Source organism: Eptatretus burgeri, chromosome 3 (genome assembly GCF_056783735.1).
Source record: "Eptatretus burgeri isolate ZD-2024b chromosome 3, Ebu_testis_v1, whole genome shotgun sequence".
NCBI lineage: Eukaryota > Metazoa > Chordata > Myxini > Myxiniformes > Myxinidae > Eptatretus > Eptatretus burgeri.
The window spans coordinates 134,552,251-134,565,797 of record NC_140963.1 but is presented as its reverse complement, the minus strand read 5'-3'; the positions used below and the strand labels follow the sequence as shown (position 1 = coordinate 134,565,797).

Genomic DNA, 13,547 nt, shown 5'->3' with positions numbered 1-13,547 from the left:
GTCACTCGACCCTGGATATGCTGCTTCTGCTCTCCCATCAATCGATGGAGGTCCTCAATGCCAGACAGGAAATCCGAGCCGTATCCCTGAATATATCACGTGTTTTTGACACAGTCTGGCACCCTGCCCTGCTCACCAAACTCTCTTCCCATGGTATCCAAGGCCATCTCCACTCATGGCTCGCAGACTTCCTCTCCTGTCGCAGTCAACGTGTGGCCCTAAATGGAGTTCTTTCATCCCCTCTTCCTGTGCAGGCTGGAGTTCCTCAAGGTAGCGTTCTGGGCCCTGTTCTTTTTCTGGTTTTCATTAATGATCTCTCGGACTCTCTGGAAAATCCTCTATATCTCTTTGCTGATGACTCCACCCACTGCCGTACCATCTGTCATCCCTCAGACCGGCAAGCAGCAGCTTCTTCGCTCACTGCAGATCTGGATAAAATCACAAACTGGTCCAACACGTGGAACATGTCTTTCAATCAACAGGTGTCATCAATGAGGTCACAAAATGATGATAAACGATGACGAGAGATCCCAGGAAACAGTTCTGTGAAATGGCCGTGGGTTTGGAATTTTTCCTTAAAAAGTGTATTTGTGGATTTAACTGCAATGTCGAGAAACGAGCAGCACCTCCACCAGCACCAGCACCACCTCCACCAGCACCAGCACCACCTCCACCAGCACCAGTACCACCTCCACCTCCACCAGCACCAGCACCACCACCACCAGCACCAGAATCAGCACCAGCACTACCACCATCAGCACCACCACCAGCATCAGCATCAGCACCACCTCCACCAGCACTAGCACCACCTCCATCAGCACCAGCACCACCACCACCAGCATCAGCACCAGCACCAGCACCAGCACCTCCATTTTCTCTTTAACCATTCTCCATCTCCGACACTCCCCACCCCCACGATCCCCCATTTTGTTTTCTTTTTCTTTCTATAACATCTTGTATCCAGTGGTAAAAGGTGCGAAAATAAATCACATTATTATTATTATTATTATTGTTATTAGTAAATGATATAAATAAAGTTTACAAATGATTAATTATTATATTTACAGAGTTCTTCGTTGATTTTCTAAATTCACTTCATTCATGAATGTCGAGGATTTGGGGGGAAACACGTGATCTTGGGAGAGGAAGTTAAACACGAGATTACATTCCGACATTCCATATTCATGGGAAAAGGTGAGATTACCTGGGGATAGAGGGTTTTAGGTTTGTTTCCTTCAATCCAACATGAACAGGTAAATGTTTGTTCCATTCCAGGGAATGTTTCGGTGATTCTGATGTTCTCGAGGAACCAGGAAGGATGTACCATTCCACTCCCATCGTGCCAGATTGTTACATTTTCCAGGTTTCCCAGGTAACGGGACCGCACAGTGAAAACATCTACCTGGAGGGAACACGTGCACGGCAGGTAACATCTCACCTGGTCAGGATATTAACATGGTTATTATTATTTTATCTTCCTTGTTAAAGTGTTCTGTGAATGATTACCTGACCCCGTTCAAAAGGATCGCGATGTGTTGATGAATGTTTAAGATGATAAGATCTCAAACACTCCAATCGTCCACACATCGTGATATAAACATCGGAGTTTGTCCCAACCAACCAATCATCTCCTGTTTTGATGTGAATCTTGTAATCCTTCGGTTCCTGGGGGGAATCTGATAGAAATCCCACATCGTTAATACCCCGGATGTTAAACATGATGTTCAATGTTATTTTTACTTTAATAAACTACCAGGACGAGCTTACTATGTACATGAGTTAAGCTGCAGAACTTTAAAAAATATAATATAACGAGTAAAACTACTCCTTCCGAGGGAGGTCCAGGGATTACTCCCCCTGTAATATTTTGAGAAATTGATGTAAATATAAACCTTTTGGTGGTGATCCTGTCCACATTGTAACAAAAAATAATAAATCAAATAAAAATGATATTTGGGGAAGAATTTTTTCATTTCCCCTGAACATCCATTGATGTGAAGATTATTTTCAGTTCGTTGATGCAAAATTTTATCATAAATTAAAACAATACTGAACACTGCAACTTTTACAGAACTTTTAATACAAGTGTCTGATAAAGGGGGGGGGGAGGGGGGATGGGGGTCATATAATTACTCTCACTCCAGTGTTAACCGAAGTATCTCCTACCCGTTTACACTCACAATCATGGAATAGAGTGGTTCACCCTCACTCCAGTGTAAACCGAAGTATCTCCTACCCGTTTACACTCACAATCATGGAATAGAGTGGTTCACCCTCACTCCAGTGTAAACCGAAGTATCTCCTACCCGTTTACACTCACAATCATGTAATAGAGTGGTTCACCCTCACTCCAGTGTAAACCGAAGTATCTCCTACCCGTTTACACTCACAATCATGTAATAGAGTGGTTCACCCTCACTCCAGTGTAAACCGAAGTATCTCCTACCCGTTTACACTCACAATCATGTAATAGAGTGGTTCACCCTCACTCCAGTGTAAACCAAAACATCCATTCCCCACTTTATGTTTTCTGTACATTTCCTGACTTGGCGGATCCTGGACTCGTTAACCTCATCATGTCTGCACAAAACTCCTCACCCATTGTTGTGGACTCGTGAACATTCCGTGTGGATTTAATTTCGTGCAGTAAGTGAGTTTTCGTTTATCCATCGGATCGCAGGTGTACTTTATTACCTCCACAACCGAAGGTGTAGGAGGTTATGTTTCATCCCTCTCTGTTTGTTATTTGGTGAAAAAATGTTTTTGCCAAGTCTGTTGGTCTGTTGGTCTGTTGGTCTGTTGGTCTGTTTGTCTGTTTGTCTGTTTGTCTGTTTGTCTGTTTGTCTGTTTGTCTGTTTGTCTGTTTGTCTGTTTGTCTGTTTGTCTGTTTGTCTGTTTGTCTGTTTGTCTGTTTGTCTGTTTGTCTGTTTGTCTGTTTGTCTGTTTGTCTGTTTGTCTGTTTGTCTGTTTGTCTGTTTGTCTGTTTGTCTGTTTGTCTGTTTGTCTGTTTGTCAGTTTGTCAAATTTGTCTGTCGTCACATTTGTCTGTTTGTCACACAATTTCTGGCCACAGTTTTAAAGCAATCGTTCTGAATGTTTTTTGGGTTTTTTTGCATGTTGTTGACTGACCAAGGACAGCAACACTTAATTTTGGTGAAGATCCGAATCTGGATCCGGATCTGGGAATTTTAAAAAGGATTCTTCACCATTGAGAGATGGGCAAAAACGATATATAGCACAATATCTCAAAAAGTTTCGGATGCATTCGGACGAAATTTGGTGGACATGTTGGTTGTGTCACAAGGACGAATGGACTAAATTTTGATGAAGATCCGAATCCGGATCCAGATACGAGAATTATTTAATTACCTCTGCCACCAAAGGTGAGGGAGGTGAAGTTTTCATTCCTTTCTGTCTGTTTGTTTGTCTGTGTACAGGATATCTCAACAAGTTGTGGACGGATCCGGATGAAATTTTGTGGACCGTTTCAGTGTGTGACACGGACAAATTGATTAGATTTTGGTGAAGATCTGTATCCAGATCTGGATACGAGAATTATTTAATTTTTAAAGTGATTCTTCACCATTGAGAGATGGGACTAAAACCGATATCGTATTCTATACCATGATATTTCAAAAATGTAATGGGCCTGATATGTTCTCGTGGATCAGGCATTACGTGGAAGAGGTGTCCGCTCGACCGAGTGCCCTTCGAGTTTTTATGTTTTATATATATATATATATATCTATATATTTTTTTTTTAATGAAAGATAAAATAGTGATTTTATTTGAATTTCTAACACTCTAGTCCCTGTGTCTGCCACACTTTTCTCATCCCCCCCTCCCCTGATGAAACCGAGTCAAGAGCCGAACGGATTTATTGAATGTGGTGGTGGTGCAGCACAGGCATGATGGGCCAAGTTGCCTCCTCCTGTATCAAAGCTCCTTATTAAGATCTCTTGGTCTCGGATCGATGTGGTCACAAACTTCATCATGAGCATCATACATTTATTATCAGATTTTGTCCAACAATGACAATTGTCAGAAAATCCAACAATGGACGCTATTTCCATATTTACCGACATGAACAGACGTTCTCCTGCCTGGCGGACATCCGATCACGGGAACGCGTTCACAACCTTTTGTAGCCGGATAACTTCCACAAAAAATGCCTTGAACGAATAGGAGCAAGACCCCTCGGTGCTCAACTGGTAGCAGCTGGATAAGAAAACCAAGGAACCACTGGTAGTGGTAGGCATGGATGACCCACAAAATGTGTTATTGAGAAGAAAGTAAATACCTCGGGATTGTTTTTAATACCTTGAACAAACTTTGGTCCATCACGAATGATGAAGGTTTGTGGTCAAGTTTCATGGAAACCGTGTGTGTGATTTCAGAGAAGTTGAAAGTGTTTATGGACGGATGGACGGGCGGACAGACGACATGCCATCCCACAATCTCCCCAGAACTATGTTCGAGGTGAGGTTAAAAAAACTACTGTGGGACTAATTCACACAATTGTGGTGATGATGTGTGAGCATTACTCTCCATCCGGATGAATTTAGTTCTGAAACGAATCAGAACATGGGAATAACACCTCAATTCCCCATAATCCCAAGTTTTTCTGATGACAAACATACGGAAACCTCTGTAGGGGTCGTTACAAAAATACAGATTTCCGTAATATGCGGAAGGAGTTTCACCCATGCTCGGATAACGGGCAAACAATTTACTCCATTAATACCTCACTATCCGAAAACATGGACCATCTTCTATCTTCTCATCCAAACTCTCTCTTCCTCGTATGTGTTGACTTCAATTGTCATCATGCCAGTTGGCGAGGTGTGGGTACCTCTCTCACCTGTCATGGCACCTCAGCAAAAGCTTTCTGCGACTCATTGGAACTGACTCAATCGGTTAACTTCCCGACCCGGATCTCAACCTATGGTTCTCAGTCTCTTCTGGATCTGATTTTGACAAATTTCGCTGAAAAGATCTGCTGTTCTTCATCCACTCCAATCAGTTTTTCTTACCACGTGCTCCTCAAAGTGGACATCTCTCTGGCTGTTATCAGAGAACCACCTCAGTACCGTCGAGTCTGGCATTTCACTCAAGCAGACTGGCAGGGTCTCCAAGCAGCCATCAAACTTCTCGACTGGTCTCCCATCGCTACTTTCTCCAACATCAACTCATCCTGGGAATTCTTTCAAAGAAACTTGCTCTCCCTCATGCACAGATTTATCCCCTCTCGTCTTCAGTTGTCCTTCCCTTCCTCCCGCCCTTGGTTCAATGAAGCTTGTGGCGAGGCAGTTGTCCTGAATCAACTTGCCTTTGCCTCATGGAACGCAAACCCAACTGAGGGTAATCTCAGTTCTTTCCATAAAGCTCAGAACAAGTGTGTATCTACCCTCAGGAGAGCCAGAAAACAACATCTTTCAAATCTTAAGTCTGAACTTTCAAACCTCTCTCCCTTCTCAAAATCATGGTGGCATCGAATCAAATCTGTTTCTGGTGTATGTTTCTCCTCCATCCCTCCCTTACCTCAAATGGCTGCACTGCTGATACCGCACGTGAAAAAGCTGAATGTCTAAACTCGGTGTTTGCATCAAAATCTTGTGTCCAAAACCCATCACTTTCTGTACCCACCTTACCCAGTCGCACCCAACTGTCCCTGGAATCTTTTCTCCTGACAAGGTGGAGAGCTTACTGTCAAACCTCAACCCAGATTCTGAAACCGGTCCAGACGGCATCAGCCCACGTGTCCTCAAAGCCTGCTCTTCTGCTCTTGCTCACCCTCTCTCTGTTCTATTCACCCTTTCATTTGCCCAAGGTCATCTGCCATCTGCTTGGAAATCAGCAAACATCACTCCCCTGCATTAAAAAGGTGCAAAAACAGATCCCTGCAACTACAGACCAATCAGCCTTCTCCCAATCATCAGCAAGGTGATGGAATCCATCATCGCTTCAGACATTAATCCTTCCTCTTCTCCAATGACCTGATTTCCAATCATCAATTTGGTTTCAGACCAGATCACTCTACCCTGGATATGCTACTTCTGCTCTCCCAACAATGGATGGAGATATTCAATGCCAGAATTGAAATCCGAGCCGTATCCCTGGACATATCACGTGCTTTTGACACAGTCTGGCATCCTGCCCTACTCACCAAACTCTCTTCCCATGGTATCCAAGGCCATCTCCACTCATGGTTCGCAGACTTCCTCTTCTCTCGCAGTCAACGTGTGGCCCTAAATGGAGTTCTTTCATCCCATCTTCCTGTCCAGGCTGGAGTTCCTCAAGGTCGCGTTCTGGGCCCTGTTGTTTTTCTGGTTTTTATGATTGTTCTCACCAACTCTCTGGAAAATCCTCTTTATCTCTTTGTTGATGACTCCACCCTCTGCCGTACCATCTGTCATCCCTCAGACCGGCAAGCAGCAGCTTCTTCGCTCACTGCAGACCTGGATAAAATCACTGACTGGTCCAACACGTGGAACATGTCTTTCAATCCGGACAAATCTCACACTCTCACTATGTCTCAACGAAAGCACCATTTGGATCCCCCCCCCCCACCCCATACACTTTCTCAACAATCCTCTGGAAGAAGTGCTTTCTTTCAAGCTTCTGGGTCTCACTATGTGCCATGACCTTTCCTGGGAAAGCCACATTTCAAACCTCACCTCCAAAGCCAGTCACCGACTGGGAATCCTCCGTTGTGCAAAGCTCTTCCTCGGCCCAACTGAACTCCTGCCCACATACAAAGCTTTCGTCTGCAGCCTGATGGAGTACTGCTCTCCCCTCTGGGCTGGTGCTCCTGCCTTCCACCTTTCTCGGCTTCACGCTGTGGAAACCAAGGCATTTCGGATTATTGGCATCTATCGTGATGAGGCTGAGTCTTTGGGCCTCTCACTCTCTCACCACAGACAGGTCGGTGGTCTTTCTGTCTTCTGCTGTCTCCTCTCCAGTCTCGCTTCCCTTGCTGTGTCTGCAATTTGTCCCCTCCATATTTCCGCAGGGCGCACAGGGTCCGCCAACAACCGCCTTCTGGTAAAACTACAAAAATCACGAATCTCTGCTCACCTTAACTCTTTCATTCCTCTTTTTTCCCACCTTTGGAAAAAACTCCCTCACTCTATTCAATCCCATTCTTCCCTCCAGGCCTTCAAAACACATGTTGACTACCACCTCGTATTGGCCCTAATCCAAATCCTCGATCTTTTATACCCCCATTAATCCACCCCAAACCCACCTGCTTCAAATTCTCTGCTTTCCTTCCTGAAAGTCCCTGTAATGTCCATCTTGTATTCCCCGTGTTCCCCGCCTCATCCCTGTCCCTTCCACGGATCTCCTTATATCTCTGTTCCCCCACTGTTTTGTCCTTCCCTCTCCCGCCCTTCTTGTCTTGTGCCCCCCCCCACCCCTTGCTGTGCGTTGTGTGTTAACTCTCATACGAGCCTCGACCAGGTATACAAAAAAAAACAAAAAAAAAACAACAACCTCACTTCCGAAATGAGATGGTTTAAGGTACAAAGTGAGGGTAATACATGCAAACAACATCCCATAACTCATACACCTCCCCATGACCCCGTAAACCAAGCCTGTTTGGAACATTGTAATTTCTATCACGTGGACCGAGTATTCATCATCCCCAATGGAAATCTACATGTTGTCGCATGTTGGTTTCCTTTACAAGGAGGTGCTCTGAAATGCTGCACCATGTGGTGCACTCTCACAGATACTTAAATTGTATTAAATGGGAATTCTGATCATGTTTTTCACTTTATTTACACCTTCATTCACCTGTCTCGGATCAACTATACATATCACATAATTGTAAATGTTGTTCTGGTATATCCTATGGCAAAAGGTAACTGAAGTTAAATGAGTATTGTGGTTACCATCGTAAGGCACTTGGACAGCTGCATGCTTCTGTGGGGCTGAGGAATGTCAAGGTTACTGTGGAAGCACGATGTGGGGGCTCATGTCTCAATGGCTGGACAAATCACTCTGCACAAAGGTGGAGAGAGACGAATGTGTCCAATGTGTACTCCCACATGAAAGATAAACAGACTGGCAGAAAGAGTTATAATGGAGACAGTCTTTGGAGACACCAAAGCATGAAGAAACATGGACGCCATGTCTCTGAGTGATCTTGTGCCACCCGACCATAAAATAGCCAATCGAGTGTCAAAAACGAGGAGGAAGACACGATGTGATCAGTGAGAAGCAACAGCTGAGTGTGCGGCACATCGAACCTGAATTTCATTTTTAGCTCACTTGGACTTTAGTCCGATGAGCTGATGTGATCGAGCAGTGTCTGTAAGTGAGTGAGTGAGTGAGTGAGTTCATAAACGCTTCAGTCATTATTACATGAAACAAACATAAAATTATTATGAAACTTGGCCACAAGCTTCATTTCTGATGCCCAACAAAGGTCTATTGACCACATCAAAATATCTGCTCATTAACAGGGTCTCTTGGGGTGGGGGGGGGGTGGGGGAGGCGGTTGACTCCCCCAAAATAGGTATTTCCTCTCTTCTCCAAAACTACACACACAATTTCGATAAAACTTGACCACAACCTTCATCACCCGTGGTGTACTGTGAACCCATCACCCGTCGTGTAACGTAAACCTCTCCACTGGCAATTTGAAACTTCACAGCTGAGAGGCGATTGCGCACCTGCAGTGTCAGGCCAGACCTGACAAAACATGACACCCAGGAAAAATGTTTTCTCCATGGCATGTCAAAGTCCAAGACCCTCCATTGAGGCATCCCGCCTGTCTGTCCTTCAAACTGTTTTGAGTTTACTTCACATGGACACACCCAGACAAACCTCCTGTATCAGGAGTACAGGCATCGAACACTTCCTTTCCTGGTAATAAATAGATATTATAAAATGAATTTACCCTCCTTATGTAAAAACTCCTGAGTTTGATTTCATCTCTGTGCGAATGGAGTGTCAGTGTGTGAGAATAGTGAAGATGACGAGAGTTGAACCCATTGTTAACATCCTGAGAGATCCACAGTGTTACCATCTGGAAGGTTCATGTGGTTATATGGTGACGTTGATGAAGGTTTCTTTATTCACCAAATTACAACAAAACGACACTAACTCCTCTTAAATATTGTACAGATAGATTATCTCCTTTTATAATGACATTTGCACTTATTAGTCTTGCCTCAAAGGGGTTGTGAGACCATTGCAACACTACTGTCTGTCTGTGTCTGTCTGTGTTTGTGTGTGTCTGTGAGTGTCCACATTAAGGTGTTTTCACCTTAATATTTTTTTCTCTGCAACTGCTTCTCCAATCGATGCGAAATTTTTATCAGTGGAGGGACTCCCCATGGAGAATATTTTATTGATAACTCTGGGTCACATGGTATGGCAACCACATTGGATTAAAGGAAAAATAATTGGACATTTTTTTTTCTGAAACCGTTCTACTAAAAAAATTGAAACTTGGCATACTGTATGTCATCAACACCCCATGGGGTATTTCGGGTGATAACGATGATGTCATCAGTGAAGTGGCATTCCAGCCATAATTGTTTAAATTGAAATCCTTATCAGAAAAAAACTGACAAGGTTCACATTACGACCTGATGTGAGTGAAGAATGAAATTTATAACATCTTGGGTCACGTGGTCTGGTTGCCATATTGGATTGAAAATGAAAACGTAAAAAATATTCTTCTCTCGAAGCACTGAACAGATCAATGCAAAACTTCATACATATGATTGACTCGCCATGGGGAATATAGTTTGAATTTTTTTCACATTCACCTTCATTGATGCAATTTCACCTTAATGTGCACAAAAGTTGATGATTAATGTCCTTATAATTAATCAATAATCAAAAAAGCTTCAGATAATGCCAATGTGTGTGACAGAATGGGGTGCATGGATGAAATGGGTATATGGGCCATAATAACAGTCGGTCATAATAGTTACGTGTTCAGTTAATGAAGGAATTTTTGTTCAGAATGAGAGCATCAGGCAAGACTATACATGCTCCCGAGTGCCGTTCAAGTTTCAACAATGATTTCCAGGAATCAAATTGATATAATTGGTTATAAACCATACTGTAACCCTCTCCACTGGCATTTAATGGGACCATTGGCAGAATAACCTACACAAGGGTATGGATCTCAAGAACACACTTTTGTTGGAATCTCAATATCACTGAAGAAGATCAACATCGTGACTCGGCAATCCCCATTCTTTCCTTACTTCAGCTTTCATTTCCATATATATTTTTATATATATACATACACTATCCAGCACATAATTTTGTACACATTTGATTTCCCATGCCCATCCTCCATATGGAGTACTACGATACTCCATGATAATTTTTTTTTTTTAATCTCTTGTGAGTTTAAAATATGAAATATACCTCCAGATTCACGTGAGATGTAGAGGAGCAGAGCTGCTTCACATGAAGACTGAGTCACATCTCCTGATGACTCTTCCTTGTAATCTGAAGTACAAAATGATGATGTGGAATCACACTCCGTTAGACTTCCACGTGAAAGTTCATTCAGACATCTGTACAGACCAGAATCTCTCTTTTCCACCCTGCTGATTTGAAGATCTCCGTTTGGTAGAATCTTATGATGGTTCAGCTTTATGTTTTGTTTTTGATCACAGTCGATATCATAACAATCGGAACGATTGCAGCTGATCTGCTTCTCAACCACTCCATCCACATCTGCATCCCTCATCCACCGTACCCAGGTAGATTCCCGAGTCCCGCAATCACACGGTAGGTTCACACAGGTGTGCTCGTTTACCCCCAGCACGGTAATCCCAGGTTGCACGGAGCAAGTGGACTGTCGAAGAATCAACATCAAAACCAACAGCGAATCCCTCATCCCATCCATTTACTAACACTGCAACAGAATGACTGAACTCGAACCACAAAAATTATTCTACTTCTGGAGTGGGTTGTGTCCATCAGATGGTCGTGCGTGTCCTGGTGGTTCAAGATAAGATGATTTATTGAGGAAGTTCTGACCACAATTTTCAACAAAGCTTCCTTTCTCATGAATGATTCACAAACTTCCTTTCAAAATGATGAGATTTATTTGGGAAGTATCTCCTGGTGATTCAGAACATAAAACATTAACTCTGTTCATCAACATGAGGAATGTTGTTCACCATGAAAGGGTAATTGTGTTCATCCTCACCCGATCAGCAAACAGTAAATCATCGCTTGGTTATTATTCACAAAACAAACAAAAACACCGGGACGAGGACACACAACTCATGTTCGATTCGTGGATGAAACGACATTTTAAAATCATTTTTCACTTTTTATTATTACTTGTTTCTTGTGAGGATGGAACAGTGGTGGCAAGGGTGATACCTGTCAACCACTGAATTATTAATGGGTCTTTGCTATTACCAATAATTCTGGCGACAATAATTTCATATGATTCACTCATTTAATTCTGTGCTTTTTATCAGTTGATTGGACTCATGACTTATGGTACTTCCTCTCATGGTGCTGTTCAGTACATCTCCTCCAGCAACCAACTGTATCTGGTTCATGGTCATTCGTGTGTGTGCTCTACTCGTGGTTATAATTGACCTCGCTCGGTCCCGATCGATCACAATACCTTCAATAATTATCCTGCTGTTAATTTGCAATTGATCACTGGCGTAATTGACACCTCGACAACTTTTTATTGCAAATTCAAGTAATCAAAATTCTACATAAAGCGAACAAACAATTTCAAATGGAGCACGTCACCACCATTGGAGCATTTAAATTGCATCAGATGTGCCAATAAATCCCGACTCCATGAAGGATCCGGTCTCCATCACGACCAGGTCAGGTCATGTATGGGAGCATGCGCCAGAGCAGCGCGTCGCTGCATCCACTTTCCGCTGGTACTCCAGCGGCCTCCATCTGGCCATCCCCCAGGCAGATGCCTGGCCCATCCCAAACTCCTTGAGATGCCGATCAACTTGCAACAACCACGAGGCATGTGGTCGGCCTGTTGACCTCCTCCACTCACGAGACTCCCTCGCTGAGAGAATCTGTTGAGCAGGATCAGCATCAGTAAAACGAGCCAGATGTCCATACAGCCGCAGCTGACGCTCACGGACTATGCAGCTAACAAATCTCATTTGAATCTCTCTCAGCAACCGCTCGTTGGACACAAAGTCCGACCAGCGATAGCCAAGGATTCTTTGAAGAGACCTGGTACCAAAGGAATTAAGTCTCCATCTCAGATCCTTGGTCAGAGTCCAATTCTCACATCCACAGAGCAAGACTGGAAGCACTAACAACCTGAAGACTCGGACTTTCGTCCTCCCGCACAGGTACCGACAGCGCAACACCCCATTATTCAGTGAATCCATGACTCCCCAGGCTCAACCCAGATGTCTGTTGACCTCTGACTCACAGCCAGCACAGACATGAATATCACTGCCAAGGTAAGTGAATCTCTCCATGACCTCAACATTCTCACCACAAACAGCAACAGACAGGACAGCAACATCCAAGATGTCATTGAAATTCTGGATCTTAGTTTTGACCCATGAAACCCATAATCCCAGCGGCTCCGACTCCTCATTCAGCACCTCGAGGGCCCCCAAAAGGATATCTAAAGTCTGGGCAAAGATGACTGCATCATCTGTCAAATCGAGGTCAGAGATCTTGATATTCCCAAATGATGCACCACAGCTTTATCTCTCCGATATCCTCACCAGAAGCCAGTGCTTGCAAATGCTGAATAGTGTGGGGTGCCAGTACACACCCCTGATGAACTCCAGTCACAACTGGAAATAAGTCAGAGATGGTATCACCAAATCGCACAGCACTCTCAGTACCAGAGTATCGTTTAGACATCAGATCGATCAGTTTTGGTGGCACCAAACAACTTCAGACAAACACAACCACTGAGCTTGGGGTAAGTGACATCATGTCCAACCTCACTTTTTTTCTCTGCACTTTGTGGGGCCAATAAAATGTAATTTCCTTCTCCTCATTGATCCTTTCAAGTAAAGTTTCAATCAAAGAAGCAGCAGATACTCTTTGAAAAATATTTTGGATTATTCTACCAGGGTTGGAATCGAAACATAAATCAATGCCCATACCGACCGCCCACGCTGAGAGTGGACGGTCTTCCCATTATGCTGATTCTCTGTTGTTGTAAACTCGTATTTGGAGGATAGTTTTGGAAAAAAAAAAACAGTACTCAGGCGAGAGTACTTCATTTAAACTCATTCTTCACTCCTCGACGAACCTCAATCGGCCAAAGGCCAATGAAGCCCACCGTGCACACACCCCCTCCCCTACACCCAGGACAATCTGTTCAACTCATGAAAATGTTCCCAGAAAACAGAAAAATAAGTCATGCAACACCTGGAATAACACCTGGCAAAATGAGGGACATCAAGCAACGGCTTCCAAACAGTTGTGGTCCATGTGTCCATTCAGCAGATAACATCTCAGCATGCTTAGGGTCATGTATAAAAATGCTGCACAGGTCTGGTTGCCTGTAATCATGGCGAGCATGGCTGCAAGAGAAGATCCCC

At 43.6% G+C, this 13,547-nt stretch overlaps 1 protein-coding gene across 2 annotated transcripts in view; it reads right to left on the bottom strand.

Annotated features, from left to right (window-relative positions):
• The window catches only part of LOC147031031 (uncharacterized), a 28,283-nt gene extending 17,342 nt beyond the window's left edge, over positions 1–10,941 (bottom strand). The window contains exons 1-3 of one of the 2 annotated variants that reach the window (XM_085875698.1): positions 10,396–10,941; positions 1,507–1,676; positions 1,205–1,402 (exon numbers count right to left, since the gene is read on the bottom strand). In XM_085875698.1, coding sequence (XP_085731824.1) covers positions 1,205–1,402; positions 1,507–1,676; positions 10,396–10,882 — 855 coding nt within the window. In that variant the 5' untranslated portion in view covers positions 10,883–10,941. The remainder of the gene's footprint in view (positions 1–1,204; positions 1,403–1,506; positions 1,677–10,395) is intronic. The other variant, XM_085875697.1, reaches the window with a different exon arrangement.
• Positions 10,942–13,547: the final 2,606 nt, after the last annotated feature.